This window comes from Callithrix jacchus, chromosome 5 (assembly GCF_049354715.1).
Source record: "Callithrix jacchus isolate 240 chromosome 5, calJac240_pri, whole genome shotgun sequence".
Lineage (NCBI taxonomy): Eukaryota > Metazoa > Chordata > Mammalia > Primates > Cebidae > Callithrix > Callithrix jacchus.
Genome location: NC_133506.1, coordinates 154,177,065 through 154,198,357, shown reverse-complemented (window position 1 = coordinate 154,198,357; position 21,293 = coordinate 154,177,065). Strand labels below are relative to the sequence as shown.

Sequence of the window (21,293 nt, the reverse complement as noted above, 5' to 3'; positions counted from 1 at the left end):
ATAGAGGTAACACCTAAATCTTGAAACATGAGCCGTTCTTTAGACAAAAGATGGAAGAATATGATAACTTGAGAAATATAGCAGTTATCAAGTAACAGTCAATATAATAAAAGAAACATTCTTGTACTGATAACTCGTATCTCCTAAGATTAAAAAAAATTTAAATTCTTAATTTAAATTCAAGAACTTTGAAAGGGTAATCAAGTTATAAAGAATTAATACAAATTAAGTGAAATAATACTATGACATTTTATAATCAAATATCATTTATACAGAGTTGAAAACACTTCTCTTTTAAGATAGCAGACTTGCTTAGCTTAGAAAGACAATGACCTTATTTCACTGAATAATTCACATTCTACGTCAAGATGATTAAATAAGATAACACAGGTCATATGCTTAACACAGTGCCTGACATGTAAAGATTCTATCACTGTCATCATCATTATCATCAAAGGTAACGGGGTATTTAAATAGCAAAACTTGGAAACAGAAGATCCAGCTTTGGATCTCATTCTGCTACTAAGCAATTCTGCAATCTTGGACAAGCTCCTTAACCTCAGTTATAATTTAGTCATTAAAGTAAATCCCCATTTACTTCAAAGGAGTTAGAAGAGGACATTAAAAACATAAAGTATGAACTCAAACCCAATCTATAAAAGCGAATTCCCTTCCCAAATGTAAAAAAAATTAAATAACAATAGAAATACGTATATACCATCTTTAAATCACTGTGTTCTCAGAAAACGAAAGTATTTGCTAAAAAGAAATATATCTAGATATTTTTACTCCCACAAAATTTGCTATTAATCAATGTTTGCTCTACCTTAATAAACTGAAAGAGAAATCACAATTATTAGAAATTATATTACCCAGATGCTAGTATAATTCATTCTATAACTCATTTGTTTTATTCAAGCAAATATGTAGTGGTTCAAATAATTACCTCTAATATACAAGAAAATCACATATTTACTTTTTCTATATGATTTATTAATGCATACTATTATTCTGGTTCAGAGTAATCTCTCAAGTATACACATTATGCCTAGTGAAAAGGTATAAAATTCAAAGCCATTTACCATACAACCAATTATTTCCCAAAACTCAAATATTAGTAACTCACAGTATAGTCCTTGCTAAGTCACTTCTGTGTACAAATTCATTAAATTGACCTGCATTCATTTTTAATTTCCTCTGAATAGCTTGTCCTGAGTTATCTATGGAACACACTCCCTACCAGAGAATCAACTCACTGACGCTGGTTCTTCCCCTTCCAACATCATCTCTTCATACATGCTATCTTTGGGATAATTTCTAAGTACTAGCCACATTTGCTGACTAATGGGAAGGAACTTCTAGCTTTGGAACCCGAAGGTCTGAGTCCCAGCTGTGCTACTTAGTACCTAGATAACCTTACCTACTTCACATTTTCTATAGCCTTAGCTTCTACATCTGTAAAGAAGGAATGGTATCTATAAAAGGAAATTATTCTGAGGATTAGAGAGCACTGTTGAGTTCAATTCCACAAGGGTACTATAAATAGTTAAGAGCTATTAAACTATAAGCTAATGATATTTTCTAAAATAAAATAATAATAAAATAGTTTTTAATCCTTTAACTTGCCCCTTAGACTTGTTACCCAAGTAGTCTTCTAAATATTTAAGCAAATACTCCCAGAGGGAGTTATTATTTGCCTTGGATCACCATTCATGTCTTACTGCATCTACATGTGAAAGTCAGCCATGTGAGAGGAGAAGAGATGGAAGAGACTCTACACAAAGGAACTGGTGTTACTTCAGGTCTCTTCCTTCCCCAGTTTCTTACCCTTTTCTTTCAAAGTAGGAAATCAGAAAAACTACCTCAGGCACTGTTAAAGACTATGTAGCATTCAAGACAACAGATGGCCTAAACTTTACCAGGAGATCATGATCTGTGGATACTAAAGAGTCCCCTCCCTGACAGGTCACCAGGCTCAGGTACTCCAAACTAAAATAGGACAGATCACTTTTAGTTAAGTCATTATTTCTTTTTATGATCAGGTAATTCTTAGGACCAAGGTAAGAATTAAAACAATAGAAGTACTAAAGTTAACTATAAGTGAGCACTTTACATATATTAACCCATTTAATCTGTACAACCTATATATCTATCTTATAAGGTTGATATCCCATTTTACACATAAAGAAACTGAGGCACAGAAAGTTTTAATAGCTGTATGCTATTCCATGGATGTAAAAATAATGTATTTAATGTTTTCCTATTGTTGTACATTTAGGTTGCTGCCAAATATATTAATCGTAAAAATACACTTAATTTTCGTAACTGTCCATAGGTAACTTTTCCTTAGCCTAAAGAACTAAGGATGAATTATAGGACTCCTCTTTAAACTCCTTGAAATGTCGCTCAGAGTAGCTGTAACAGTTTATGAGCCCAACAAGAGCATTTCAGAGTATTTTAACTTGCCCTAGCAAACAATGGTCATTTCTTTTTGTGGTGAGACAGGGTCTTACTCCATTACCCAGGCTGCAAAGCGGTGGTGTGATCATGGTTCACTGCAGACTCAACCTCCAGGGGTCAAGTGATCCTCCACCTCAGCCTCCCTAGCAGCTAGGACTACAGGCACATGCCATCATACTTAGTTAATTCTTTTTTTGTGTGTGTGAAGATGGGTCTCACTAGATTGGTCTTACACAACTTGGCTCAAGCAATCCTCCCACCTCAGCCTCCCAAAGTGCTGGAATTACAGGCATGAGCCACCATGACCAGCTGGTCATTTCTTTTTAATCACTTCCTTTTCATGTTTTCTGTTACCTATGTTCTTATTTAGCCAAAGAGAGTATTTTTCTATTAATTAACCATGCATATTTCTTCTTTCTTGAAATGTATCAAGTCCTCTGACAAGTAAACATTTTTCTTATGATTCATCCTATAATATTTCATATATAAAGTATTTAAAAAATGTTAATCTATAATGTTAGGAATATTTGGGGTACAAATGGACAGAAATCTAACTTAAACCGGCTTAAAGCAAAAGGATGCACTGCAATGTGTGGAGATACAACTGACTTGAGAGCATCCAAAGCTGCCATCAGCAATGTATCGCTTGGTTTTAGGTGCCTCTTTGATAGCTCAGTTCTCAAGCAGAATCTGCCCTCATGGTGCAGACTGCAGTCAATTCTAGACTTACATTCTAATATTTTCAGCAACCCCAGCAAAAGCACCTTTTCTTTCTTCAGCAAGAAGTTATCGAGCTGTCTCAGAAGTGCAGCTAATGTTTTTAACCAAAACCAGTTACTGTTGGAACAGAAGTCAGTTTCTGCGTCTGGTCCAGGAAAGCAGCAGAAAGTCCAGCGAAGTTCCAAATGACAAAAATCAAGAATGACTCCCCAAAACAATATCAAAAAATCAGGAACTATTAACAGCAGAAAGAATGAATTCTAGGCAGCCGAAACCAGCAGAAATCTGGAACATTATAGTCTTTGGCTACCCACCCATCTCATACACTCATTTCTTTTCATATGTATAACTACTTAAATATCCATGTTTAACATGGATATCTTAGACACAATAGAAAGCTTACTCACCACTTCACCAGAGGGTGAAGAAAAACAAAGTCAAATTACTACATCTAACCTCAAGTCCGAAATTTTTGTGATATGAATGTTCTTCTTGGTGGTACCTCAAACCTGACAAATAAATGGCTATGTTATAAATTTAACTATCCCTCTAATTAATATACAATGGTAAAAGAACATAAGTAACAATAACTGCACTTAGAAGAGTGGAGAAAGAGTCTGCATAGCCAAGGCAATACTAAGCAAAAAGAATAAAGCCAGAGGCATCACCCTACCTGACTTCAAACTATACTACAAGGCTATAGTCATCAAAACAGAATGGTACTGGTACCAAAACAGAGATATAGACCAATGGAACAGAACAGAGGCCTCGGAGGCAACACCACACAGCTGCAACCATCTGATCTTTGACAAACCTAATATCCAGAACCTGACAAAAACAAGCAAAGGGGAAAGGATTCCCTTTTTAATAAATGGTGTCTGGGAGGGTAGCCATGGGAAGAAAGAAGAAACTGAACCCCTTCCTGACACCTTACACTAAAATTAACTCTAGATGGATTAAAGACTTAAACATAAGACCTAACACCATAAAAAACCTAGAAGAAAACCTAGGCAAAACCATTCAGGACATAGGCATAGGCGAGGACTTCATGACTAAAACACCAAAAGGATTGGCAACAAAAGCCAAAATAGACAAATGGTACCTAATTAAACTCCACAGCTTCTGTACAGCAAAAGAAACAATCAGTAGAGTGAACCAGCAAACAACAAAATGGGAGAAAAATTTTGCAATCTACCCATCTGACGAAGAACTAATATCCAGAATCTATAAAGAACAAAAACAGATTCATAAGAAAAAAAGAAACAAACCCATTCAAAAGTTGGCAAAGGACATGAACAGACACCATTCAAAAGAAGGCATATATGAAGCCAACGAACATATGAAAAAATGCTCATCATCACTGGTCATTAGAGAGATGCAAATCAAAACCACATTGAGATACCATTTCACACCAGTTAGGATGGCAATTATTAAAAAATCTGGAGACAACAGATGCTGGAGAGGATGTGGAGAAATTAGGAACACTTTACACTGTTGGTGGGAGGGTAAATTAGTTCAACCATTGTGGGACAGTGTGATGATTCCTTAAGGACCTAGAAATAGAAATTCCATTTGACCCAGCAATAAAACATATATATTACTGGGTATCTACCCAAAGGATTATAAATCGTTCTATTATAAAGACACATGTACACATATGTTCACTGCGGCACTGTTTACAATAGCAAGGACCTGGAACCAACCCAAATGCCCATCGATGATAGCTGGACAAGGAAAATGTGGTATATATACACTATGGAATACTATGCAGCCATAAAAAACCATGAGTTTGTATCCTTTGTAGGGACATGGATGAATCTGGAAACCATCATTCTCAGCAAACTGACACAAGAACAGAAAATCAGACACCACATGTTCTCACTCATAGGTGGGTGTTGAACAATGAGAATACATAGACACATGGAGAGGAGCATCATACACTGAGGTCTGTTGCAGGGGACCAGAGGAGAGACAGCAGGGGGTAGGGAGGTTGGGGAGGGATAACATGGGGAGAAATGCCAGATATAGGTGACAGGGGATGGAGGCAGCAAACCACATTGCCACGTATGTACCTATGCAACAATCCTGCATGATCTGCACATGTATCCCAGAACCTAAAGTACAATCAATACATATATATATATTTATATATTCTTCTATATATAGACACATATATATACACACACACACACATATATATAGATGTATATATATCTGAAAGAGTGGAGAAGGTTAAAGAAACACCATGATAACTAATTCAAATCACAAACCATGTATCATTGGTCAGCGTAACAAGAATTCCCTGTCCTTGCAAATAGAATTATTTGGTAGACCAATATGAATGCATTCACTACCACTATCTCAGAAGATCTCACTTATTATCCTCCATAATGCAGATTTTCCTTCTAGCAGCTATACTGCTGGAGCTTATAATTGCCTTAGAAGTAGAAGAATACAGGCTTTTGTTTACCAGGCTTGAGGTTTCTGTGTAAGTATGGCTTCCCTAAAACCTTCGTAAGTTTCTTGTCAATTTACTTAAACCAAAGGAGTTGAATTTGCAACCAAAACCAAGAGATCTTGTCAGGATCTTGTCAGCTTTGAAGCTTCAGTCTCAAAGCAATAGGCCTTTTCAGTACTCTTATCCCCTTAACCCTCAGCTTAATGATCTTCCTTCAAGCAATGTGAAACAATAAACTGGATGAGGAGGCACAGCTATTCTGTCATTTGCTCCCGGTTGCATCCTATTTTAAAGCTATTCACAACTGGATTACTGTTACTTTGGTCAGGAGGCTGGGGTATACTGCATGAGAGCTTCGGAGAAGCTTATCAGACAGAACTTTATCTGGTTCTAATTTAAACTCTTGGCTTTCCTCTTAGCAACTTTGGCACGGTGTGGAAACTTGGGGCTTTCTGACCTACAAAGCTTTAATATTCTGATTCTCTGCTATCTTGGATAGCAGCTACAGGCAGAAGGAGCCTTTCTGACCTGGAAAGGCTATACTTTTCTTTCTGCTCTGGTTTCAAGCATGCTAACTTGGACCAAAGTTAACCATTCTCTTAAAAGACATTATCAAAGACACCAAAAGGTGGCCAAAACATTTCAGTATCCCTAAAATTCCAACCTCAGTAGTTCCACGGACAACGATAACACAGGTGACAATTTAAACAGCTGCTCTGTAATTCCTTAAAAGGAACTGCTAGAGAACCACAAAGTTCTGACTGCCTTGCACTCCATTTGAAGATTTAAGGTCTGTTCCCTACAATATGTCATTTCCAGATACTAATGTCTATGCCATTGGGGATCCCTTCTGTTTACAAGCGACAAAAAAACCAACTTACACTGATTGGAAATAAATAACAATAAATTTTAAAGGAGATAATTTAATGGTTAGAAAATAAACAACACATACATAGAGAACTCCAAGTGGGTCAACGGAATCATGAGTCTGTTGGCTTCACACTCGGTCAAATTCTAAGACAGGGAGCTACAACCCTAAGAATGTACACATTCAGTATCCCCATCAGAAAGAATTCCAGCATAATTCCTGGAACCGATTCTAGCTTGCTACCATTGGGTTAAATGTTTGTCCCTGAACCAGTCACCATGCTTCTTGCCACACCTGGGTTAGATGTCTCACCCTCAAGGCAGACCCACCTCAACCAGCTGAACTACAAATTGGGAAAGAGTGAGTCATCAAAGGAAATCTGAGGTACCACTAGAAAAAAGAGAAATGTACGCCAGACACACAAAACGTCAGACAAGCGAAATGATGCACTGAAACATCCGGAGATACTACTGACAAAAACAATAATGTCCACTATCCTTGGCAATATGACAAGGGCTGACAACATTTTTATAATTTCTCTTCAATGCATTATGTATTTTCTTTGCTAGCAACATGACCTTGTTATGTGATATCTGATTATATATACAAGTTCACTGAAAAGTTTTTACCAGGTTCCAACTTATTAACAGATGCCAGTGCAAAATAACATTTACATATGCAGTAATGCCTACATAGGCAGTTAATATCACACATATTCAACACATAATTCTAGTTTGAGGAGTAAGAAATACATGAAGTTCACATGAGTTGCATTTACGTGAGTTTAACTTATTTCAGGATTCTAGGTCTGGACCATAATGTTTAATATAACTTCAGAAATTGTTCATAATCATTACTGCATAATGAGAGTGTCCTGCACACTCCAAATGCATTTAACTTATCCAAGGGCTAGAAATACAAAAAATATATATATTTTTTTTTATGTATATATATATATTTTTTTATGTGTGTGTATATATATATATATATATATATATACATAAAATCAGTTCCTGCCCTCATGGAGTTCAAGCCTAGGAAGGGAACACACATTAAATAACTCCAATACTACAGAGTGATATGTGATGCCAAAGAGATATGCTGACATGGTATAAAGACAAGAAACGGAAAACCTGGAACTGATGCATAACGGTTTTGTCAGTAGCAGTGAAAAACAGAAAAAAATGCAGATGACTGAATTTTATAATACAGCTATACCAGTGACATAAAATGGGGGTTGGGTCTATTAGACCCAATGAATTACTTTACATTATGTTTGGGAAAAGTATAGCAAAAGAATAAAGAACCTTGAGATATTTTTAATCAACAGCATAGTATTTGCCAAAAAGTAACTAGCAACATACACAACATTTATTTAAAATTAATATAACTTGATCATAGACTGACTATAGAATATCTGCTGCCTTAGTGTCATTATATGACTAAATTAATATTTCTGTGGAAAATCTCAAAACTCCTTAAGATATTGAAACCCCTAGCATTTATATATGAATTCTTAATTTTATTTTCCATACCCAATTGCCAGAATAAAATACAACTCCAGTTAATATGAAAAGGCTTACAAATCAACATAAGGACCTCCATGATTCTAAGATGCAGCTATATACTTTTTAAATAAATTTAATTCAAATGCAGAAGACATCTCTAAATTCTAAATATCTTTAAAATGAAAATCATGACTATCAAGCTGCGAAATTAAAGAAACTCTAAGGAAGAAGAGTTACGGTCATATTCAAGTACAAAAAAACCTTAGTTTCCCTTTTAACAAAAATACCATGATCCATAAGCCAAGACGAAAAAAACTTAGTAAACCACAAATCCCCTCAAAGTATCTTGTTACATTTTCAGTACAGCCCCCAGCATGCCACTTAGAAGGTAAAAAAATAATCAGAGGAAATATCATTTTCTCTACAACTAGACACACTGATATAACTCATAGTAACTCATGAAAAAAAATCTACAAATCCATGAAAAAATTTCATAAATTCAGTTATTCATAAAAAACTTCAAGTCTATAAATTCTGCAATTATAATCACAGAATTATATCATAATACATAAGAAAGCCACTCCAAAAAAATTATGAATTATTTTATGAAGTAAATACTAATCCTCTATTAAAACATATTTTTCTAGAAATATGTTTATAAGAGAAACTTTCATTTTATAAACAATGATAACACATGATATTTACACAGCTTTTACTTCAAATATGTAAAAAGCTTACATAAACATGTTAAGTGCACCTATAAAACATATAGATTAGGTAGTATGCCATGTTTACAACTCAAAACAATCAACAAAATCTCTTCTCTGTAGTTAAATTATTTTATACTGCCACATTAAATAATTCCTTCTGAAGTCAAAGGTTAATGGCCAGTTTCTTTAATTAATAAAGCTACAATGCAAAATCCTTGACAATACACTCTCATTGTAACTTTATTCACAAACTAATTTACCCATCTTCCTAACAATATCCATTCCAATTTCAATGTTTTAAGTCAACTATAACATCATTATACAAAATACATCTCTAATAAAAAATCACTCATTTTACTTCATATAACATTGGTGATTCTTCACCAAACTCCCACAGTCCACCTAGTAGTAAAAATGGGTCTCTAGACCTTTGGGAAACAAAGCAGAAAAATCACAGCCACTTCTGTGTTGAAGAAGTCCTATATTTTAGTGTATGCTTAAACTTGACTCTGCCCAACTTTTAATTCTTTGGCCAAGGCATGTGAGAAAAAGCATCTAAAAACCAAGTATTTATGAGTATTCTTATATAGGAAGAAAAAAGAAAACAGGAAAAATGAGAGAAAAATATACTGACAAAAGTGACTGTGACAGGATATTGCTGAAGGCAGAAGCTCTTGTTTTGAAGTTTCATTAGTTCTACTTTCTTTTCTGTCATTCAGGGCACAGTAATAGGTAGTTCACTATTTCACCTTACATTTTTATTTAATATGTTAAATTAAAACTGAAAAATTTTTTTAAATCATTTTAGATTTAATATTAAAGGCTTCCAAACTCTAAGGAGTCACTGAATGTCCTATATGAATTGTATAGGTTTACTTATTAAATAAATAGAATTAAGTTGCGATAATTAATTTTTTAAATGGCTATGACTTCCACATATTTTTGAGAATCTGCTTAAGTTTTCATATGACATTTTCACAAGTGTATTGGACAATAAAGCCCTAAACCTATAGTTCAAGAAATACTACCCTTCAATGACTAATTTATATTCCAGAATATAATTAACAACTTAGTAATAAACAGCTCCTTTTGTCATTTATTCTTTTCCCCAAAAGTTTCTATTTAAAAATCTATTGCATTCTTTATATACATACAAAGAAATTTTAAACCTAACTTTTTAAATTCCAAGTATCACTGCAATTACAAAGTCTTAAGTGGATTTTTGGATATACTATTTCAGTATTACTTTATTTCTAGTGACTCTAAGCTTAATGGTAAAGTTCTCCAAAATAACATTTGCACATTGAAACTTCATGCCAGATTTTCACTGCTCTGAAGAGTTAAATTTCTTTTTTATCTCAAGAGAAACATTTCACTTCCTTTCTTAGTCTACTGTATATCTAAAAAACCCCATCTGTTAAGAACTGATTCAGCATACATTGCTACTGCTGCAGAGTCCAAACTGGTTATACATTCAAATCAGTTTCCAGGTTGTGAAAGCTCTACTGCCTCTTACCAGGTTAAAATGTACTAAGTAAGCACACGAATACTTACTAAAACAGCCTAATATAATGTAATGTAAAAATCATACTGGTTAGATCAAAACTGGAAAAATCTGAAAATGTGCTTCTTTAAATTACAGAAACACAGTTGCCTGCCAACATACTAACAGTTGGAAATTTCATTTATCTTCTTTTAAAAAGAAATGGCTACTACTGACCTCTTATTTGTGTCTAGTTAAAATTAAAACTCGAGAAAACCATATTTCTAGTAGTGTTCTGAAAAAGCTTGGTTATATCAACTTAGTGACATTCCCTCAAACTTAAACTGACTTTTCATGATGATTTATTTGAATGGTACACAAAAGTAAAAAGAGGTGTTTTGTTTTAAACAGCAATGAATGTAACAAAGACAGATAATCTGCTTTCACTTCACACACTAGCAAAAGGACAAAAAAAAATGCTTCAACTTTTTTGTGAATTTAGGAGGTTCATAAACCATAGACATTATTTAATGCACGTCTCAGGACACCACTGATGGAGCCGCAGCTCTCAGTTTTCCAATAAAGCAAGTAAAAATAATTGCTTCGCTGAAAATTCAGACTGCATGGGTGTTACAAAGTACCCCTGGTAAGCATACGTTTATATTCCTGTGACTCCAAACCAAATACAATACTCAATTGATTGCTCTCGATTTATGTCTTGCCTCCCAAAGCCCAACCTGACAGTATGTCAGACTAGATATTGCAGAGGAAACTGTTTAAAAAGCTTTGCTGCATCAAAAAAAAAAAAAAAAAAAACTCCATTTACAAAGCACTAAAAATGAACTGCTCTTAATTATCCTCAATTTATGATTCTCCTCTGTACTTCTTTCCATTTCTTTCCCTGACATCTTAAACGCTTCTGAGCCTCTCTGTAGATAGCGCAAAACATTAAGTCATACACACTTCTGCAGTAACTCTTTCTTATCATGAAAGGAACCAAAACCTAGGGCTGCATTTAAAACCTTTCGTCTGTACCACATGCCACGCGACTGAAGGTAACCACAGCAATAAACCTGTATGATTTGGTGCCCTCACACAAGGTGCACACCTTGTGTGCACAAAAAATAACTAAGGGATCAGTATATTCCGGGCAATATTACAAAGAAGGGACGGCTGCTTAAGAGATGGAGGGGAAGGGATATAGACACAACACTCTCCATCATAGCCTTGGAATATTTAAAGACAGATGCAAAACTGCATCATTTTCTTTCTCCCTCGAAAACATCACACCCCAGCTGTTCAAGTTGGAAGCTAATGCGCTTCTCACATTTCAGCAGCACGGGGGAATCGGGGCTCCAGGGGCAAGGCTGTCATCCTCGGAGAGCGACACCACGGACAATTAAGAGTGTAGGAGAAAGAAGCCCAGAGAACAGGAAGCCTCCTCACCTCCTAACTAAACTCTGAAGTCAACCCAAAACCTTCACCGAGGACACTGGTTTACTCGTAGTCCCAAGGAGTGATAAGAAGCGGTGTTAAGTTGGGCACTGCGCTCAGGTGGCAGGAGAGGACCAGAGAGAGGAGAGGAGGGAGGTGGCATGGCTCTGGCAGCACTCAGGCAGGTCACCCGCTGGGCAATACCGGCAGAACGCTCTGTGCTCCCAGGGACGCGCGGCGCGTGTGACCCTGGGGGTGGAGGGTGGGAGCCAGAGGCGTTGGGGACGGAGGATGTGGGGGCTGGGGAAGCAGATGGAGAGCACGCCTTTTCCTTACCAGGTTAAGCACAGTCTCCACGATGTCCCTGTTGCTGACCTCTCCGACCTGTATGAGTCCAATCAACACTGCGAATTTCATCCGGATGTTGCGGATCGGCACGGAAGGGTTAATCATCCCCGCGGGGAGCACCACCGAGCCGGAGCCGGACGCCCCCCTCAGCTCCCCCATCCCGCTGCCCCCGGTGCCGCCACCGCCGCTGCCCCCGCCGCCTCCGCCAGCGGCCCCGACGGCAATGAGCCCCACGGGCTGAGGCTCGAGCCCCGGGCCCGGGCCCGGTTTCTCGCTCGCCATTGGCCCCCCTCCTGAAGAGAAGGGAAAAGCAGCGGCGCTGCCGCCGCCGGTACCGTTATACCTGCTTCGGCCCCCGCCCCCCGGCCGTCGCCTCCGAGCCCCAGCATCCACCAGCGCCGCGGCGCCGGGCCCGCTCCCCGCCTGCGCCTCAGCCCGGCCCGCTCCGGCGCTCTCCCCAGCGGAGGTGGCGGGGGATCCGCAGGCTTATTCTCGGCGGTGGCGGTACCGCTAACCGCTGCCGGGCGAGCGGCCGTGCCCGCCCAGCAGGTGTGCCGCCGCCGCCGCTGCCTCTCCTCGCTCCCTCTCCCGGTCCGTCCGGCCCGGCCCGCCCCCCGCGGAGATGCTGCCGCCGCTCCGAGAAACCCTGGGGCGCGAGCAGCTGGCCACGGTGCTGGCCGGTGCTGAAGCTCAGGCTGTGGCCGACGCTATTGACGCTGCTGCCGCCGCTGCTACGGGCGCCACTGTTGTTGTGAAGCCCCGACGCCGCCGCTCACTCCGCCATGTTGCCGCCCCCTGCCTGCGGTAGCGGCCACTGCGCCTGCGCACAGCCTCCGGGGAGGCGGAGCCCTCGGTGCACCCCCTCTTTTGCCCTGCCCTCCTTCTCTTCCCACCTACCCACCCCGACACCCCTCGTCCCTCCCCCCCAACCACTCCGAACGGATAGACAGGTGAGCAGGTGCATGGGGACTGCTGCCAGACACTGGGGCAAGCTGGCAGAGGCGGGGCGGGTAGTGGCTTCCTTGTGGTTTTTCCCTTGAGGGTGGATTCTCCCTGTGGGGAAGGACACAGTGTGCATGTCTCGCCTTCGCTACCACCTCCTCCTTCTCTCAATATCCTCTTGCTAGGAGGAGGTTCCTCATCTCCGTTGTTGCATCCAGCTGCTGCTACTGCCAGTGCCACGTGCCTTGGAAGGTAGGGGAGTGGCAGACGACCTCTTTCTGCCCCTCTTCGACCTTCCCCGCAGTCCTGTCCGCCTGCCCTCCCTAGAATTTCCGAAAGAAAAAGTGGCTGGCAAAGCAGAAACAAACGAACGGGGAGGGGGGCGATCCTGCATTGTCGGGGGAAGAATACAGATGGAGTGTAATGGTGCTTTTTCTACAGCCATGAAAGGCTGACACCTGCACACTCAGGCACGACTTAAAATAGAACTTGTCAAACAGTGATCCTCTCTGGATCAAGCTCGGAACAACAAACAGCTCTTGAACTCACCTCCCAGCCTAAAAAGGCTGCAGTGTGTGACACTGGGGGAGTTTGGTTGGAACGACAAATCCCACACTTCAAAATCCTTCCGTATGATGCCAATTATTGATGTTTCCTTTTTTCATAGGCATGTACAATTCAGAGGATTTTTGAAATTATCTAAAAACGTGGGTGACTCTCACTGCCAGCCTTGATCTGTGAGAAAAGTTCATATCTGTGTCTGCACGGATACAAGAGACAAAAAATAAGCCTTTAATTTTTAAAAATTAAAATGTACATAGTAATCTTGCTGCTAGTATTGAATTAAAACTAAATAGGCATGACTTTTCCTTGAAAAGAAGGATAATTTTCTTTAATATATCATGAGGTCCGCCTTTTTCACTAAAGATTATTGCAATTTACCAGAAATATTAGGCTTCTTGAGGTATATTCAGATCCTTTTGTCATCTCAAATGAAAAAGGTCAATATACGAATCCATCATAATCAGTTTTATTATTCATATTTAATTGGACCTGCTAGTCAAGTTAACTCCTGGGATATGGGAACACAGTAAAATTCTAAGTACCACAGGTTATAAGAAAGTTCCTCAAAACCAGTGCTTAGGATTACTTCCTGGTTGCATGTCTGTTTATTTGTTTAAACTTGCACCAAAGTGATTGAATTATTAAGGTAGTTCAGCAAACACTTCTGAAAGTAGTAGTAACTAGTATGTCCATTTAAATTAAATGACAATTGAATTATAAAATGCTAGAATGGTTGAAACTGTATGGGAAATTTACAAAACATACAAGTCATAATAGTGTGACTTGAGATATACTATATAATTGAAAAATCCCGTAACATTTATATCCTTCTACTACATTTTTGTCTGTCCCAAGTGAGTATCATCTGCTTTTAAGAGTACTGTTTCATTTGCAAATTTAAATTGATATCTTTTTAAAATACGTAACTCTAGATTGAAAGGTTGTCACACTAGGTTTTTGTACCCACTGTGCATTTATGTATATGGCAGCAAGTTCTACCTTTTGCTATTTTTAGACTTCTTGCATGAGTACTTTGAGAGACAGTGACAACCTGAACTTTCTATTTCCTTTCTGAATGAATAACTGAACATCATTTTAACATTTCCACTTTAATTTTTCTTGTGTTTTTTTCTTAAGCAGTATGTGTGTGCATTTGGTTGTATTTTTTCTGCTCATTTTTCTTTAGTCGAGATAAGGAGTGGGTAAACATGGTATCACCATTTCTAAGAAGGAGAACTCCACTTCTTTGTGTACTTAATTCAATTTCGGAGATATTTAAAAGAGCTTACCAATTAAAAAGCTTTCTCCAGTAGACGGTCAGCTCCTCATAGGTGCTATGATACTGCGGAAAGTGCATGATTCTTTGAGTCACACTCACAGCTTACTACCTTTGCAGCCTCCTCAAGCTATTTGAGTTTCAGACTGCTCATTCCTTAAGTAGGGTTGATAACACCTGTCCCATAGGGAAATGAGAATTCCATAAAATAATTTCAACGAAGCAACTAGAATGCAGTTAATGTGTCTTTGTCTCCTTAGTATACAGGCATAATGTGTGTTAATGTGTTGCATGACCTATAAACACATGTAATACCAATTATAACCACATACAAGTCTGCATAATTGCACGGTTATATATCTTTCATACCATCCCAAAAGCATGAAGTTTAGAAAAGTCAGCAGGTCTGTATTTTTTGGCCTACAAAACCTTTTCCCGGCAAATGTACAAATAACTTTGCATTTACATTAACAATATTTTGAAATAAAAAAATAGCTGCATAATAATAGAAGATACCTAATATGTTTATTTTTTAATCTACAGATTAAAAATATATTTTACATGGTGAATATTAAGTTTGTGTGCATTTTTGCATACCCATACTTCCTAAGGACAACCATTCAAAGATAAGAAACCTATGAATCTGAGTTTCAAGAAATATTGCAGAGTGGTTGAAAAGTTGTGCCCTAGATTTCTAGATTCAATAGAACCTGAATTTGGATTCTAGTTCCACCGCCCACTTACATGTGCGATGTTGGGAAAATGACTTTAGCTTCAAAACTTCAGTTTACTCAACCCAAAGTAAGGATTATAATACTATTTCATAGGATTGAAGGAGCTAATACATTTAACATGCTTAATATAGTAACAAGTGTCAATCAATAATGTTTCCCTTCATTGGCTGTGGGGAAAGACCCACGGTTATTTTATGTAGTTATTTTGTGTCATTATTTTTGGAGGTTTTGTTTGGCACCTACCTTACCTGACTTATAATTTACATTGAATAAATGTGTTCAAAAATAAATGGATGGAAATAGCAGTTCTCCACTAAATATTCCCACTTTTCACCTGTTCTTTAAAGAACAGATTTCTTGCTTTTCTCTAAACTTTATCTGAACAAAATACTCCAAATTTGGTACAGGTTTGAACACGTATAAACAGAGGGAAATTCTGACCTCAACCTTTAGAAATATAGCTCCTGTTGGTGTTGCCCCAAATCAAATCAGATCTGCTTAGTTTGCTTTGGTTTGGGGCTTTTTTCTTAACATAACATTAATGATTGATGGAATATAGTAGTGATTCATATTTGGCACTTAGTAGGTTCTCAAATAATTTTTGTTCCATTCTCCTCTCATTTTGAAATTACTATCACCATTAAAATTAATTGTAGCTCTGCCCATTCCTCCTTGCAAAAGATCTAGCATTCATCCCATTTTTTTCATTCTCACTGCAGCCATCCTAGATTCTAGTCACTTCGTACCTGGTCTCCTCTTTTCCGCACTCACTGTTCTGTAGTCCATCCTTACATGGGTAATCTTCCTAAAGTTTCATCTTGATTGGCAGATTAGACCATCAAGGATTATTGAGGATTAATAAAGGGTTGTACTTTCTTAACCATGATAGCTTTTGCATGAAATAATGATCAACCCTGAAAAGCTAAGGCTTCTTCTTTTGTTATTACTGTTTTGTTAGCAGCAGCATATGTGCCATTTGTAGCTTTACGTGTAGATTTTGAGATACAAAGTACAAAATAGTACATATCAATTTAAATTTTAAGGCCGGGCATGGTGGCTCAAGCTTGTAATCCCAGCACTTTGGGAGGCTGACGCGGGTGGATCCCTTGAGGTCGGGAGTTCAAGACCACCCTGGCCAACATTGTGAAATCCCCATCTCTACTAAAAATACAAAAATTAGCTGGACAGGCACTGGTAATTCCAGCTACTCAGGACACAAAGGCAGGAGGATCACTTGAACCCAGGAGGCAGAGGTTGCAATGAGCAGAGGTCGTGCAACTGTACTCCAGCCTGGGCAGGAGAGAGAGAGTCTTGGGTCAAAAAAAAATTATTTTATCTTATTCAAATTTTTAATTTAATTTTCCATTTAAATTTCATCCGATAGGAATTTCTTAATCCTGATTATATCATGCAAATAATTTATTGCCTTATTGTCCTGTGTGCAAATGTGGGAACATTCCTTCTACACCTTCATTCAAATGTTTGATTGAACAGGATGAAGACAGCTCCGTAGTCACTAGTAACACTCTGCTTGAATCAATTCAGATTTTTCAAACTGTGGGTCCTAACTCATTAGGAAGTCATGAAATTGATTTAGTGGGTTGCAACCAGCAGGGTTTTTTTTAATGAAATAGAATAGAAACACACAGAATGAAAAATTTCAAAATACATCTATTTTGTAAGGATAAGTACCGTTTTCTAAAATCTGTTTTAAATACACACACATATACATAAAAATACATACGTATGCTTCCTAGGTAATGATGTAATATGTATTTCTTACTGCAAGTTGTAGTAAAACAGTTTGAAAACTGTTTGACTGTTTGAACTGATTTAAGTTGTTTATAAGCACCCGTTTTGTATAATCCTTCAATAATAAATTTGCTACCATAGTGTGCTGATAACTAGCACACATGTTCCTCTGGTTTTTCCAAAGAATATCATAAAGGACCTTGACAACTGTCTAGCTAAAGTCTGGATACCCTCTGTTTCTGTATCTAAGCAAACTTAAATGAAAATATATTTGTGCGAGGTATTATTATTGGTTTTGAAATACTAAGTTACTTGCTGTAGATTTTCGAGAATTAACCTCCCTCTGCCTTTAGCACTTCAATCCTCTGGCTCTTCTAGTTCTCTATGACTCCTCAAAGACCATTAAGAGTTGTTCAGCGATCTAGTTTTCAGATTCTTTTAGAATCAGTGGATGCAATTTGTCCTGCCTTGGGGACTTGAAGTCATTTAGCCTCTCTAGGTGTCTATTTAGAATTTCTTCATCAAACTTAACCATCGGTTTCTTCAAACTACCACTACTTCTTCTACCTTTTTTGCTCCACTAATTTTCCTCTTAAAGAGGGAACACAAAAACAAAATAGAAATTCTATATTTGTCACCTAAGTTGACCCAATTTTGGAATGCTTAAAATGTTGACACTTACCAACCAACAAATATTTGTATGCCAAAAAGTAAACTAATTGAAATGAGTGATATTGAATTTTTCATTTAGAAAAAGATGGTGTTGACACATGGAAAATTAATTAGCAAATCATTAAAAATGTAAAATGATACTAAAATAATAAGTATTCTGGAATCTCAAAGGAACTAGATATTGTACTAACACCCTAATGCACACGTGTACCCTTAAACATCACATAAATATGCATACAAATGCACCATACACACATGCTTATTCCATTAAATTGTCATACCTCTGCCCATTCTTCCTGGGAGTGGCTGTAGCATTCATCCCATGTTTTTTCATTCTCACTGCAATCATCCTGATTTAGATGCTAGTCACTTCACACCTGGTCTCCCTGTTTTCACACTCACTCTCCTCTAGTCCATTCTTACACTGATAGTCTTCCTAGCATTCCACCTTGATGGACGGATTAGGAGTCCAGGGTTTGACTTTATTCATCACAATAGCGTCTACGTGCATTCATTGCGTCTGCGAAAACATCACCAGTAATTCTCTTTGCCTAAGAAATTAAGTCCTATTGGTACCAAAGACCCTTCATACTTTAGCTTATTTTCTAGTTTTATCTCATTCTCTTCCTGACAGGAACTTCATACCACAGATCCACCCTTTCCCAGTGTGTACAGCTCTTTTTATCATGAAAGAAATTATAGACTGATAGACTCCTGACAGATTTATTCCTTTAAGATCCATGAGAAAATTTACAGTGATGAACCACTACTTTCAGGTTAATAATGCTATTTAAATAATTTTCGCTTAAAAAATCACACATCTACATATATTTGAAATACATACACACATCATTTTGGGTTGAATTGTGTCCACCAAAAAAATACATCCAAGTTCTAACCTCAGGTACCTGTGAATGTGACCTTAAGATGAGATAATGGAGTGGAATGGGCCCTTTACCAAATATAACCATGTCCTCATAAGAGAAGAGACACAAAGACAAAAATGCACACAGAGGGAAGACGATGTAAAGACAGACAGGGAAGAAGGCTATGTGAAGATGGAGGCAGAGATTAGAGTTAAGCAGCTGCAAGCTGAAGAAAGCAAAGGATTTCTGGAAACCACCAGAAGCAAGGAAAAGGCAAGGCAAAATTCTTCTCTAGAGCCTCCAGAGACAACATGACCCTGCTGATGCCTTGTTTTCTGACTCCTGGTTTGCAGAACTGTGAGAGAATAAATTTCTGTTGTTTATAAGCCCAATAGTTTGTGGTACTTTGTTACCACAGCCCCAAGAAACGAATTCACCTGCATGTGTTTAACTTTTATTCTGTACACAAACAATACCTGATGTATGTATCGCCTTCAATACCAAAGTCCCCAGGTGGGAAAACAGGACTTCAGCCAACATGAATTTCTCTCTATCCCCAATTAACATACAGTGCTTTCCTCCTTTGGTGTTTTACTCATTTTCTTGCTGCTATCCACAGCCCTATCCTCCTAATCTCCCCTACTGAAATTCTTGCCAATAGAAGCACCGCCTTCATGAATATATTCATGTTCCCACCCAGGTGAAAGTGATCTAAAACACTGTACCCATTTCTGCTTTTAAAAAAATTATTTTTCTTTCAGATAGCCTAGGTTGACAAGTTTTCACTTAAATAAATTGTTTCCCTCTTCTCCGCCTCCTTGCCAAGAGTAAGAAATTCATGTCAATATATGTAGTCACCTACACAACTCCTTCAGTGAAATTCAAAAAGAAAGAAAAACTATATATAAAATGTGTTCACACTAACAAAAATTGAGTAGTAAATTTCTTTCAGTTTTGCACAGACATCTGTTGCACAATAGTTGCCATTGTGATTGGTATACATAAGCTAGAGAAAGAATAGTATGTTAAAGAAAGGAGTCTATTTAATTTTTACTGGCTGCTTGTTTAAAATTGTAGCTGCACACACTGATTACCTCTTATCTGCCATGCACTTTTACGTGTGTTATTTCTAAAACCTTACTATAGTCCTTCAAGTAAATTATTTATTGTTCCCATACTGGGACACTGATCTGAAGAGAGGTTCAGTCAGTTGTGTAAAGTCACACTTAAGGAAGTGACACAATTAGGATTTGATCCTAGTTGTGACTGGCTGAAGCCACAGCTCCACTCCTATCCCACAGTGCCTATACTGGGACCCAGACCAAAGCCATTATTAATTTCTACCAAATTGACCAGCCGAAAGATACTAATGAGACCAGGAAAGGTCATTTAAAATGAACATCCTCATGTTTTTGTATGTATATTTGAAAGCAGCCCACCAAGAGATGATATCTGGAGCCAATCTGGTCTTATATCTCTATCTGTGTCTAGAAAGGTTCAGAAAATCCCATTGGCCTTTCTGTTTCCTGGAAATCTTTTTAATTCTGGCCCAAAATCACTTGGAATAGACAAATTATTTTTTACTGTTCATTAAAATTAACCAAAATGTAATTTCATTCTCACATTAACATATCATTCCTTATTACGCTCTTCTGGAAAAGAAAATTTGTAGTCTAGTCCTTGTTGAAAAGGTTATGATTACATATCTATATAATAAAAATCACACACCCTGGGTATGGGGAGAGAAGAAATACCGTGAGGAAATATCCAAGGATCCTTCGGAATAGGTGTCTGATTATTAGAATCTCTTCAAATAGGTGATAGCATCTTTCCCAAACTTTAGCTTAACTAAGAAACTTCACAGAACAATCTGAGCCTAGCAGCGGTGCCTCAAGTTTTGGATTAGAGCCTTTCTCTGGTGTTAGCAGCCAATGATTAACTGGTGGAAGAATGGCTTGAAACAGCTACTTCATTGGCCAATTAGCTGGTCCATTGTCATGGAAACATTGGAGGCTTATACTTTGACTTCCTAGAACTATAATGTATCTCTTTTCACTTAGCAGACAGAAGGGTCAGAATCAGAAAAGAAAGGTAAAAAGAAAAAACATAGTATCTGGCCTGTACCCTTTACCTTAATTATTTTGGAATATACATTATATATAACCCCTTTGTTGTTCATGTAAAAGCTAATCTTAAAGAATCAAGATGCTTAATCATATTTAGTGTTTAAGGTTCTGTTAAATATACACAAGTGTGTATATAAAACTTCGTTTCTGTTTGGCTGATCGAAAATTGTGTGAAGTAAATGCGATGTGATATGTTAGCCACAGCTTCATCACTACTTTCTTTGTTTATATTAAAACAAGCTCAGCAAGATTTCTTTTGCAATAACAAGAACACATAACATAGCATGTTTCAGGCTATTTGCATTCAGTCGAGCATAGTAAGCATAGTGGGCAGCTGGTGTGCCCTGTCCTGATAATTCATACCACAGTGGT

General features: G+C 37.8%; 2 protein-coding genes across 15 annotated transcripts in view; one reads left to right on the top strand and one right to left on the bottom strand.

Annotated features, from left to right (window-relative positions):
• NBEA (neurobeachin) overlaps window positions 1-12,790 on the bottom strand; it is a 730,940-nt gene extending 718,150 nt beyond the window's left edge. For all 12 annotated transcript variants that reach the window (XM_078375287.1, XM_078375291.1, XM_078375289.1 and 9 more), the window contains exon 1: window positions 11,978-12,790. In XM_078375287.1, the coding sequence (XP_078231413.1) occupies window positions 11,978-12,271 (294 nt within the window). In that variant the 5' untranslated portion in view covers window positions 12,272-12,790. The remainder of the gene's footprint in view (window positions 1-11,977) is intronic.
• The window catches only part of LOC144582778 (uncharacterized), a 201,337-nt gene continuing 192,397 nt past the window's right edge, over window positions 12,354-21,293 (top strand). For 2 of the 3 annotated variants that reach the window (XR_013536216.1, XR_013536217.1), the window contains exon 1: window positions 12,904-12,939. Coding sequence is in view for 1 of the 3 variants with exons in the window: in XM_078375305.1 (XP_078231431.1) it covers window positions 12,772-12,939; window positions 13,117-13,386 (438 nt within the window). In the remaining 2 variants the exon portion in view is untranslated. Of the gene's footprint in view, window positions 12,940-13,116; window positions 13,526-21,293 lie in introns of those variants that run through there. The other variant, XM_078375305.1, reaches the window with a different exon arrangement.